The sequence below is a fragment of the Dendrobates tinctorius genome, unplaced genomic scaffold (genome assembly GCF_039654945.1).
Source record: "Dendrobates tinctorius isolate UK_male_01 unplaced genomic scaffold, ASM3965494v1 ptg000138l, whole genome shotgun sequence".
Lineage (NCBI taxonomy): Eukaryota > Metazoa > Chordata > Amphibia > Anura > Dendrobatidae > Dendrobates > Dendrobates tinctorius.
In genome coordinates, this window is record NW_027361806.1 from 15,067,064 (window position 1) to 15,080,706 (window position 13,643).

General features: G+C 39.3%; 1 protein-coding gene across 5 annotated transcripts in view; it reads left to right on the forward strand.

Moving 5' to 3' along the window:
- The window catches only part of UBE2U (ubiquitin conjugating enzyme E2 U), a 58,103-nt gene extending 45,168 nt beyond the window's left edge, over positions 1-12,935 (forward strand). For all 5 annotated transcript variants that reach the window (XM_073544675.1, XM_073544679.1, XM_073544680.1 and 2 more), the window contains 5 exons: positions 5,213-5,279; positions 9,565-9,653; positions 10,816-10,882; positions 11,027-11,121; positions 12,513-12,935. In XM_073544675.1, the coding sequence (XP_073400776.1) occupies positions 5,213-5,279; positions 9,565-9,653; positions 10,816-10,882; positions 11,027-11,121; positions 12,513-12,700 (506 nt within the window). In that variant the 3' untranslated portion in view covers positions 12,701-12,935. The remainder of the gene's footprint in view (positions 1-5,212; positions 5,280-9,564; positions 9,654-10,815; positions 10,883-11,026; positions 11,122-12,512) is intronic.
- Positions 12,936-13,643: the final 708 nt, after the last annotated feature.

The window sequence follows — 13,643 nt, forward strand, 5'->3', positions numbered from 1 at the left end:
ACTACCTGGTGGGACGGAAGTTTAGATTAATATCCGACCATGCCCCACTCAGGTGGATGAGGGAAACAAAGGGCAAGAATGCTAGGGTCACCCGCTGGTTCTTAGCCCTACAAGACTTCAGCTTCCATGTAGAGCATAGGGCCGGGAAGCTACATGGGAATGCCGATGCCCTCTCCAGAATCCCTTGCCTGGTAGGTGAAAGTGCCAAGCCCCACGGCTTTAGGCAGAGGGGGGAGGTATGTGGCAGGGCTAAGGGTCGTGTAATCGATGGGAGATATGTGCCTCATAAATGGCTTGTCTCTATAATGTAAGGCATAAGTAAAGCATAACAGATATTATTATTGTGGTTGTGTGAAGGACCTGTGGTGAGGTCACAGTCAGCTGCTGAGTTTGTGGGTGTGGCTACAGCCTTATAATGTGGCCTGCTCCTGAACCAGGGAGCTGTGTGTGGGGAGGACTAAGCCTCCCATGTGTGCTGAGACTCCTGCTCTGAGTCTACAACTACGGACATTTTGTGTTATTTTGCCTGAGCTAAAAGGCTATTTGTTTGGTGTTACGTTGCCTTGTGTGTTTATGCTGTGAATAAACCGCAAGCACTGTTGAAGAACCTGTCTCATATTTGTCTCCCGCTGCACCTAAGCGAGCCACATCCCCACAATATCTATCTATCTTTTTCTATCTATTTATCTCTATATCTTTTCTCTGTATCTATCTCTCTCTATATCTATACTGTATATATATATCTATTATCTCTATATCTATTTCTCTCTATATCTCTCTCTATATCTATCTCTCTGTATATCTATCTATCTTTCTATCTCTATATCTATCTATCTTTCTCTATCTATCTATCTATTTATCTCTATCTATTATCTATATCTATCTCTATCTATCTATCGCTCTATCTCTATATCTATCTTTCTTTCTATCTCTACATCTATCTCTATATCTATTTTTCTATCTATCTCTATATCTATCTATATCTATCTATTATGTCTATCTATCTAGCTATCTCTATTATCTATATCTACCTATCTCTATATCTTTCTATCTTACTCTATCTCTATATCTATCTGTTATCTCTATATTTATTATCTATCTTTATCTATCTATCTCTATCTATTATCTATATCTATCTATCTATTTATCGCTCTATCTCTATATCTATCTATATCTATCTATCTATTATGTCTATCTATCTAGCTATCTCTATTATCTATATCTACCTATCTCTATATCTTTCTATCTTACTCTATCTCTATCTGTTATCTCTATATTTATTATCTATCTTTATCTATTTATCTCTATCTATTATCTATATCTATCTCTATCTATCTATCGCTCTATCTCTATATCTATCTTTCTATCTCTACATCTATCTCTATATCTATCTTTCTATCTATCTCTATATCTATCTATATCTATCTATTATGTCTATCTATCTAGCTATCTCTATTATCTATATCTACCTATCTCTATATCTTTCTATCTTACTCTATCTCTATATCTATCTGTTATCTCTATATTTATTATCTATCTTTATCTATCTATCTCTATCTATTATCTATATCTATCTATCTATTTATCGCTCTATCTCTATATCTATCTATATCTATCTATCTATTATGTCTATCTATCTAGCTATCTCTATTATCTATATCTACCTATCTCTATATCTTTCTATCTTACTCTATCTCTATCTGTTATCTCTATATTTATTATCTATCTTTATCTATTTATCTCTATCTATTATCTATATCTATCTCTATCTATCTATCGCTCTATCTCTATATCTATCTTTCTATCTCTACATCTATCTCTATATCTATCTTTCTATCTATCTCTATATCTATCTATATCTATCTATTATGTCTATCTATCTAGCTATCTCTATTATCTATATCTACCTATCTCTATATCTTTCTATCTTACTCTATCTCTATATCTATCTGTTATCTCTATATTTATTATCTATCTTTATCTATCTATCTCTATCTATTATCTATATCTATCTATCTATTTATCGATCTCTGTATCTATCTCTCTCTATATCTATCTCTCTCTCTATCTACCGCTCTCTCTATCTCTATCTATCTTTATATCTATATCTATCTATCTATCTCTATATCTATCTATTATCTCTATATCTATCTACCTATCTCTATATCTATCTCTATACCTATATCTGTTTCTCTCTATATCTATCTCTATATCTCTCTCTCTATAGCTATCTATATATTATCTCTATATCTATCTATCTATCTATATATTATCTCTATATCTATCTATCTATCTCTATATCTATCTATCTATCTCTATCTGTTATCTCTATATCCATATCTATATCTATATCTATCTATCTCTATATCTATCTTTCTATCTAACACTATATCTCTATATCTATCTCTATCTCATTATCTATCTCTATCTCTATCTCTCTCTCTTTATCTATCTATCTATTGATCTATCCATCTATCTCTATATCTATCTATTATATCTATCTATTATCTATATTATCTATATCTATCTATCTATCCATCTATCTAGCTATCTCTCTCTATATCTATCTATCTTTCTAACTCTATATCTATCTATCTCTATACATATCTCTATATCTAGCTATTATCTCTATATCTATCTCTATATCTATCTTTCTATATCTATCTGTCTCTATATCTATCTCTATATCTATCTATCTATCTCTATATCTATTATCTCTATATCTATCTATCTCTATATATATATCTCTATCTATTTTTATTTATAGCCATCTATCTATATATATTTATCTCTATATCTATCTATATATGTCTATATTATTATTATAATAATAATAATAATAATAATAATAATAATAATATCTGTATATCTCTATCTATTATCTATCTCTATCTATATATCTATCTATCTATAGCTATCTATCTCTATATCTATCTATCTATCCATTATCTATTTTCTATCTATCTCTATATCTATCTACCTATCGATCTATCTATCTATCTATCTATCTATCTATCTATCTATATTTCTTTCTATATCTATCTTTATATCTATCTCTATCTATCTCTATGAATCTTTCTATCTATATCTATCCATGATCTACTTTCTATCCATTATCTACTATCTATCTCTATATCTATCTATTTCTACATCTATCTTTCTATCTATATCTATCTAACTCTATATCTATATATCTATATAGCATTATTCCTTATGAGGGGGGCAGTATTATACCCTATGAGGGGGCAGCATTATACCTTATGAGGAGGCAGCATTATACCCTATGAGGAGGCAGCATTATTCCCTATGACGGGGTGCATTATTCCCTATGAGGGGGGCAGTATTATACCCTATGAGGAGGGCAGCATTATTCCCTATGACGGGGTGCATTATTCCCTATGAGGGGGGCAGTATTATACCCTATGAGGGGGCAGCATTATACCCTATGAGGGGGTGTATTATACCCTATGAGGGGGGCAGTATTATACCCTATGAGGGGGCAGTATTATACCCTATGAGGGGGGCAGTATTATACCCTATGAGGGGGCAGCATTATACCTTATGAGGGGGGCAGTATTATACCCTATGAGGGGGGCAGCATTATACCCTATGAGGGGGGCAGCATTATACCCTATGAGGGGGCAGCATTATACCCTATGAGGGGGGCAGTATTATATTCTATGAGATGGCTGCATTATATTCTATGAGGGGGCTGCTTTATATTCTATGAGGGGGCTACCCCAACTCCTGCTACATAATTAAGACATGTACAACCTTATATTATACCCGGATATTAGCGTGTTTTACCGCACAATTGGTGGTCTGGTATTTAGCTCTATGCAGCTACATAGTGGGCCCCAAGAATGATTTTCTCTGGTGGGCCCAAGGTGTTCCAGTCCGACGCTGAGCTCTGGGGTATAATACAGGATGTAACTCAGGCATCAGTAATGTAATGTATGTACACAGTGACTGCACCGGCAGAATAGTGAGTGCAGCTCTGGGGTATAATACAGGATGTAACTCAGGATCAGTAACGTAATGTATGTACACAGTGACTGCACCGGCAGAATAGTGAGTGCAGCTCTGGAGTATAATACAGGATGTAACTCAGGCATCAGTAATGTAATGTATGTACACAATGACTGCACCAGCAGAATAGTGAGTGCAGCTCTGGAGTATAATACAGGATGTAACTCAGGATCAGTAATGTAATGTACACAGTGACTGCACCAGCAGAATAGTGAGTGCAGCTCTGGGGTATAATACAGGATGTAACTCAGGATCAGTAATGTAATGTATGTACACAGTGACTGTACCAGCAGAATAGTGAGTGCAGCTCTGGGGTATAATACAGGATGTAACTCAGGATCAGTAATGTAATGTATGTACACAGTGACTGCACCGGCAGAATAGTGAGTGCAGCTCTGGAGTATAATACAGGATGTAACTCAGGCATCAGTAATGTAATGTATGTATACAATGACTGCACCAGCAGAATAGTGAGTGCAGCTCTGGAGTGTAATGTAACGCAGGATCAGTACAGGATAAGTGACTAAAAACCTCATTCTCAAAATTGGTGATTGTTGGATAATATTTTTCTCTTAAAACTCTTTAATTGATAAACCCGTTTTTAGTAGAAACCTTGACCATAAACATAAAGATTGGGATAAGTGTAGCAATACGTAGCTGTTGGCCAGCACTGACCAGGACATACAGATAAAACCTGTCTTACATTGCGCCTCTTCTGTGGCAAAAGTAAATTGTTCTTCCTCTACCTTATCCTTCCTACGGCTTATTACTCCTTTTGGCAACACAAACTGGTGAGCTCACAAGGAGACGTCTCCTGGCACAAAAAGATTTGCAAATGGCTTTTGCACAAAGTCCCCCAAGTGTACAAGTAATACTACTTTCCGTCCTGAGATTGAAGCTGAGTGTAGAACTTTCCTCTAAGAATATATCAGTATAAAGAATTCCTGACTGTTTATGTTATCACAACGCGAGCCGGGCGGGAATCTCAGAATAAAGAGAAATGAGAAATGTCAGTAATATACATTCTATCTATCTATCTATCTATCTATCTATCTATTATCTATCACCTATCTGTCATGGTCTTTCACTCATTATATTGGGTGCCAATTCTACGATTATGATAGGAGACGTGTGTGTGGCCCGCGCTGTTTCCCTCTGTCATTTCTCATTGTTAATTTTGCAGATGGCTCAACACCAGAAAGCATCATTATAAGCAGGACCCCGGCCCCGACCTGCACCCCGGCACCCAGGTATGTAACGTTCTCCACCTTATCACTCTGTAATCACAAAATATAAGATCCCGCTATTCGTAATTTTTCTAATTAACATTTTCGGATTGCAAAATGTCAATAAGCCGCTGTTGATGGATCTGATATAGGTAGGAGATGTTCTGTTCTCTGACGGCGGAAGCAATTGTATATCGTTACCAATATTGATGTAAAACACAGATATTAAGTGTCTCGATCATATTCGTTGTACTTTTCCATGATAATATCCAAGAAATACATTCGTGGAGGAAGAATCTGCGGCCAATAAATCATATAGTGGTCAATATTTTATATAAAAGTCCTAGCTGGGGTCCACATCGTTTACAGTGCCCACCTCATAACAAAACCAGCCATGGTGCACCCATCGGAGTCACGTCTTGTTTGGGATCTGTGTACATGGCTGTGTGTTCTTTAACCCTAACCTCCTAACCGTAACCCTATAACCGTAACCCTCTAACCCTAACACTCTAACCATAATGCTCTAACCCTAACCTTCTAACCATAACCCTCTAACCATAACGCTCTAACTCAGGGGTGGGATTCAGCGGGTTCTCCCCGGCTCGGTGGAACCAGTTGTTAAAAAAGCAGCCGGTTCCCCGAACCGGGGAGATCCAGAGCCACGATCCAGTACTTTGTTGCAGGAGGAGCAGAGGAGGACTTTTGCTCTGCTTCCTAGCCCCCCCGCCAGATACCGCACACTGATACGTGTGCTGACTGGGACTGAGCACACCCTGCCGGCCCCCGCACACTGATACCTGCGGCAGTGCAGTGCAGCTATTGGGTATCTGGAGCTGGAGGAGTCACCACGCGCCGCTACACAGCGTGAGCTGCGCTGGACTCGAGTCTGCGGCCTGCCTGTGAGGCTGTGCCAGATCATCTTCATCACCCCGGCCCGGTCACTGGTGCGGACCATGCGGTGCTGTGCTGCCAGTGTGTGTGCGTGCACGATGGACGGTGCATGCGGTGCGGGAACTGGGGGCCATCCAGGAGGCCTGGTCAACTGCGGGACTTACTTCAGACGCAGTCTGTCACTGTGTACTGTACCACTCCAACGCCAGGTCAGTATGTGCTGTCGAGAAGTTAGTATGGCATTCTATACGCATTAAACAATTGTTTGCACCGAGGCTAGACAGGACCTGCCTATTGGGGGGCCAATGCTGCCTATTGGGGACCTGTGCTGCCTATTGGGGCCAATGCTGCCTATTGGGAACCTGTGTTGCCTATTGGGGACCTGTGCTGCCTGTTGGGGACCTATGCTGCCTATTGGGGACCTGTTCTGCCCATTGGGGACCTGTGCTGCCTAGTGGGGGGCCAATGTTGCCTATTGAGCACCTGTGCTGCCTATAGGGAACCTGTGCTGCCTATTGGGGACCTGTGCTGCCTATTGGGGACATTTACCTGCCTATTGGGGACATTTACCTACCTATAGGGGACCTATACTGCCTATAGGGGACCTGTGCTGCCTATTGGGGACCTGTGCTGCCTATTGGGGACCTGTGCTGCCTATAGGGGACCTGTGCTGCCTATAGGGGACCTGTACTGCCTATAGGGAACCTCTGCTGCCTATTGGGGACCTGTGCTGCCTATTGGGAACCTGTGCTGCCTATTGGGGATATTTACCTGCCTATTGGGGGCCAATGCTGCCTATTGGGGACATTTACCTGCCTATTGGGAACCTGTGCTGCCTATTGGGAACATGTGCTGCCTATTGGGGATATTTACCTGCCTATTGGGGACTGGCCAGAATGTGCACTGTTCTGATCTCATTCCAGTTTATTTTTTTTCAACTGTTTGACTGCGCCCCTACTTGCATATGTTTGAGGAAAAGGTGTGTGTAAATGGGTGTGGCTTAATACTGGGTGTGGCTTAATAATGGGTGTGGCTTAAAAATGTGTGTGATATTCCTACACACAAACACAGAACCTCTTAAAAATTTGAATCCCACCCCTGCTCTAACCATAACGCTCTAACCCTAAGGCTGTGTTCACACGTTGCGTTTTTTTTCGCGGATTTACCAAAAAATCCGCTTAAAAGAAGCTTCCCATTCATTTTAATGCATTTTGAACTTTTTGTGCATATTGATGCGTTTTTTTCCGTGAAAAAAACGCTTCGTGGTAAAAAACGCAGCATGCTCATTAATTTCGCGGAAAATTCCGCATTTCTTGCTATTTTCTATGTTTCTGGGGACGCGCGGGAAAAAAACGCATAAAAAACGCGCGTTTTCAGGGAAGGAGTCCTGTTTTTATGCAGGAAATTTCTGCATACATGTGCACATAGCCTTACCCTCTAACCGTAACGCTCTAACCATAACGCTCTATCCCCAACCCTCTAACCTGTACGTTTAGGAATAATTAAAACCAATCCTTAAAAAGCTTTGGTGTTTGCAGGTTCAGTAGCTACAAGACTTGATCCGAGAGCAAAAGCGCAGCAAATAATGAAATATAAACCTGCCTGCAGAGCGCCTGCCCGCACGGCTCTGACCATCAGCTTCCTGACAGTGCCCCCTGCTGACTGGGTCACTACAGTACAAGTCAGCACATTCTGTACTAACATAAAATGAAATGAGATCTTCTTGTTGCAAATGATTCATTGCATTAATTTCACAAATCGTAATAGTTTATTCCTTTTTATGAAAGTTTGGGTCATGTTTTATTACGGCTGAACATCTACAGTGGATATAAAAAGTCTACGCTTCTCTAGGTTTTTGAGATATAAAAAAAAAACATGCCAAGAGGATTAATTTCAGAATTTTCTACTGTTAATATCACCGGTAATCTGTACAAATCCATTGAAAAATAAACAGAATTTTTTTTAGTGAAAAAAGAAATAAAATATTGTTTGCATAAATATCAACACTCTTAAACTAATTCTTTGTGTATTTGAATTTCTGGCAGTGTTCAGTCTTTTTGGGTTGGAGTCTATCTGCCAGGCTCATCATCTGTGTCCAGCGCCCTCTTCAGGACACCCACATATTGTCACTTGGGTTCAGGTCTGGGCTCGGGCTGTGATTTTCTTCTGGTGAAGCCACTCTTTGGTTGATTTGGAGGTCGCTTATGGTTCTTGTTGTGCTGAAAAGTGAAATTCATCTTCAGCTTTTTACAGAGTCCTCAAGGTTTTGATACAAAACTGACTGATATGTTGAACTGCTCATAATACCGTAATACCTAATACCTTGTCTAAAGACTCAGTGTCAGCTGACAAAAATGCTGTCCCCACCATGCTTCACTGTGGGGATGGTGATCTTCTGGTGATGCAGAGTGTTTCTTTTGCACCGTTTGGAATTATGCCCAAAAAGTCCACCCTTGTTCTCATCAGATCATAATTCATTATCCCTCATGCTTTTGGCAGACGATGGATGTAGATTTTGGCAAAACATAGCCGGGCTTGGATTTTTTTTTTTAAAAAAAAAAAACCTTTTGACACCCTACTCCATAAGTCAGAATGAAGAATACAGAAGATTGTTGACACATGCAGTACGCAACCAATATTTACCAGAAATTCCTGCTGCTCCTTTAGTGTTACTGTCAGCTTCTTGGCAGTTTCCTGGTCCAATTATCATCTTGTCGTTTCATCAATGTTTGAGGGTCGTCCAGTTCTAGGTAAAGTCCCTGTTGTGCCAAATATAAGCCACTTACTGATGATGTCTTCACAGTTCTCCATGGTAGATCTAAAGCCTGGGAAATTTGTCTCCTTCTTATGACTGGCACCTTTCAACAATGCGATCCCTTTGCTGTGTTGTCAGCTGTTTACTGACCATGACATTTAGTGTAAAATACAGTTAAGAAAATGTCAGGAAAATTCTCCTAGAACAGCAAAACTTTCTATGGGGTTAATAAGAATCAATGTGAATGGTGCACAGGGGTGTGTAGACTTTTTATTGCCACTGCACAAAGCCACTTTTTACCTTAATGTTTGTACGCTGAAACTGTGAAATGGAAAATAATGTTCCTATATAGGTTACATGCGATTTTGTAATTCACTGCCTAAATATTTATGGCATAAATTCCTTCAATATTAACAGTATACAGTTTGCTGCCATAGAGTCCATACAACACAACTACAACCAGATTACAGAATTAGAAAGTCAGTGATCAATAATGTCTATCCTCATTATAAAATCAATGATGGCTGTCCACGCCTCGTGTGATCACTGTCTAAATTCTCATGGCTGCATCAGTCTGTCATCAACATTTGTCTAATGTAAACCATATAAAATATGTAGCTATTATAATTTGTGCACTAAGTTTTATATCAACCTTCCTTTCAGGAAAATAAAAGCTGTTTCCTTTGAGAATTACTACAAGACATGGAGACAAATAGCCACATCAAAGACCGTCCGGGGTGTAAAGAATACAAGTAATTTACGAGGAATATTTTCCTCTACGCACAAGAATATAACTACTATAATACTGCCCCTATGTACAAGAATATAACTACTATAATACTGCCCCTATGTACAAGAATATAGCTACTATAATACTGCTCCTATGTACAAGAATATAACTACTATAATACTGCCCCTATGTACAAGAATAGAACTACTATAATACTACCTCCTATGTACAAGAATATAACTACTATAATACTGCCCCCTATGTACAAGAATATAACTACTATAATACTGCCCCTATGTACAAGAATATAACTACTATAATACTGCCCCTATGTACAAGAATATAACTACTATAATACTGCCCCTATGTACAAGAATATAACTACTATAATACTGCTCCTATGTACAAGAATATAACTACTATAATACTGCTCCTATGTACAAGAATATAACTACTATAATACTGCTCCTATGTACAAGAATATAACTACTATAATACTGCCCCTATGTACAAGAATATAACTACTATAATACTGCCCCCTGTATACAAGAATATAGCTACTATAATACTGCTCCTGTGTACAAGAATATAACTACTATAATACTGCCCCTATGTACAAGAATATAGCTACTATAATACTGCTCCTATGTACAAGAATATAACTACTATAATACTGCCCCTATGTACAAGAATATAGCTACTATAATACTGCTCCTATGTACAAGAATATAACTACTATAATACTGCCTCTATGTACAAGAATATAGCTACTATAATACTGCTCCTATGTACAAGAATATAACTACTATAATACTGCCCCTATGTACAAGAATATAGCTACTATAATACTGCCCCTATGTACAAGAATATAGCTACTATAATACTGCTCCTATGTACAAGAATATAACTACTATAATACTGCTCCTATGTACAAGAATATAACTACTATAATACCGCTCTTATGTACAAGAATATAACTACTATAATACTGCCCCTATATACAAGAATATAACTACTATAATACTGCCCCCTATGTACAAGAATATAACTACTATAATACTGCTCCTATGTACAAGAATATAACTACTATAATACTGCCCCTATGTAATATAATATAGTTTTCTTTACATTTGCACATATTACCCTCAATAACTTTCTGTTACTATTTTCTTCATCTATTACAGAATACAGAGAATTAGAATCAAGAATCTTTTCTAGAGAGACGGAGGAGATGAAGAGCGGAGATAAACCGTCAGTTTGACTCCCTCATTATACCGTAGTGCAGTAGCAGATATGTAACTTGTAGCAGTTGTGTCGTTTCTTGCCGCTCGTGCTCAGGTTGCTGCAGTCTAGTTCTATAGTGATAGATGATATATTTTGTATCTGCACATACAGCATCATTATCCATGGTCTTCTTAGTGATCGTGTAAGAACATTTCCTTCCCTAAGAGAGGCGGATGCCCATGGCTGCGCGCTCTGCAGGTTGTCAGGTATGAGTTGTCAGGTGTTCTATAAATATTATGTGTGCAAACTGTAAAGCGCTGTGGAATATGTTAGCACTATATAAAAATAAAGATTATTATTGTATTACCACTTTTCCTTCACAGGACGGTGTGTGTACGTAGGTTTCATCACTGCAGGATGAGGTGATGACACTGCGTCACCCATGAATCCTGGGGTTTTTGTGGTCTACGATTACATAACACACATCACAAAAGTTTGCAACTTATAAAAAAAAAACTTTATTAAACATTTCATCCATTTACGAAAGTTAGGCCTGTAATACAGATGAATGGACACTAGAGGGCAGAGTTAGGTTACAAATCCTGCACACAAATGGGAATTTCCAGGCCTGTCCCAGAGACTAAAGTATTATTATTATTATTATTTATTGTTCTAGCGCCATTTATTCCATGGCGCTTTACATGTGAGGGGGGTATACATAAAAACAAGTACAATAATCTTAAACAATACAAGTCATAACTGGTACAGGAGGAGAGAGGACCCTGCCCGCGAGGGCTCACAATCTTCAAGGGATGGGTGATAATACAGTAGGCGAGGGTAGAGCTGGTCGTGCAGCGGTTTGGTCGATCGGTGGTTACTGCAGGTTATAGGCTTGTCGGAAGAGGTGGGTCTTCAGGCTCTTTTTGAAGGTTTCGATGGTAGGTGAGAGTCTGATATGTTGTGGTAGAGAGTTCCAGAGTAGGGGTGATGCGCGAGAGAAATCTTGTATGCGATTGTGGGAAGAGGAGATAAGAGGGGAGTAGAGAAGGAGATCTTGTGAGGATCGGAGGTTGCGTGCAGGAAAGTACCGGGAGACGAGGTCACAGATGTATGGAGGAGACAAGTTGTGGATGGCTTTGTATGTCATGGTTAGGGTTTTGTAATGGACTCTCTGGGCAATTGGGAGCCAGTGAAGGGATTGACAGAGGGGAGAAGCTGGGGAATAGCGGGGGGACAGGTGGATTAGTCGGGCAGCAGAGTTTAGAATAGATTGGAGGGGTGCGAGAGTGTTTGAGGGGAGGCCGCAGAGCATGAGGTTGCAGTAGTCAAGGCGAGAGATTATGAGGGCATGGACTAGGGTTTTTGCAGATTCTTGGGTGAGGAATGAACGGATGCGTGAAATATTTTTGAGTATTCCCCAAAGTATTCCCCAAAGTGTCCCCAATTTGTTGACCCCAGTGCTGATGACCATGGGTTTGAGATTCACTTTTGTCATTTTTATATGTCGCTCTGTCTATATCGCTCCTGATGTTTCAAGAAGCGTAGATGGGAGGCGCCGTCTGATGCTTGTCCTGTGCAGCTGCTGCTGACATGGAGGGATCACTGTGATCACTAGAGATCTCATTTGGCTAATATACTTTTTATCTTTTCCCATCAGGAAGTCACTTATTAGGATCCATCGCAGACGTAGAATCAGAAAGTCATTCCTATAGAAGGCGTCAGACAGACCGCGACACGGCGGCGTCATACCGCAAATCTGCCCGAAATCCTGAACCGCTGGAAGAGGAAGTGGACAATTTGGTGGCCTGGACTAATAGCCTTAGTACTGATCTACTGGAAGATTGATTGCAGGGATTTTTCTATAGCAAGCGGGTTGACTGGTCGGTTGAATTGTGATTGCAGCTCTGAAGCATAATGAAGAAAGTTAAAGGATAAAACGTTATATTTCCTGTCCTGATCCATGACCATCTCACTCGGATACCAAATATCATCTCCTACAGCAGCGCCGGATCAGGATCCCAGTGAACATTTCCACGTTTCTGCATTTTATGAGCAAATAAACTTTGTGACTTCTGTGTAATATACTTTTAGTTAATGCAGCATGCACTTTCTGTGTTCTACCACCAGGTGGCGACATGTTACAGAGTATCTCTGCTGGGCACATCAGTTTTGCATTGTTTTGGGGGGTAGTCATGTTTTTATAGCCTGAGTCTATGGGAAGAGTGAGCACCTTCCTTCACAAACACATAACTGAACGCTGAAATCTGCAGGTTACATGTCACATAAAGAAAAAAAAAGAAAAATGTTTTGTTATAGATGCAAATTCTCTTGCTTCGGGGACTCTAAGGCTGGAGTCAGACACAATGTATAATAATTCGGTCTGTATTTTATTTTACGGTCGTAATATGCAAAAATATTCCCAGAGCAGTGATCCGTATCTGTATGGCAAGGCGTGGCTGCGTTTTTTGCGCATGTAAGCATCCGTATGGCATCTGTATGCCGAGATTTTAGCGCCGGCTTGCAAAATGGACATATAATGGATCTCAATGACAGGTTAAAACACAAACGAAAGAATAGATATAGACACATAGAATACACATATATATATATGTCATTGAGACACACACATATATATATATATTTCATAGAGTCCTTCATAGCAGAATAGCCGCTAAATCAATTGCCGGCTTCTGTAACATCAATACAAAACCCGACATGAAATGACACATGGATTACATGCAGTAAACCATTTCATTTAATTTAGTTTTTATATGTCTTTGACTAATAA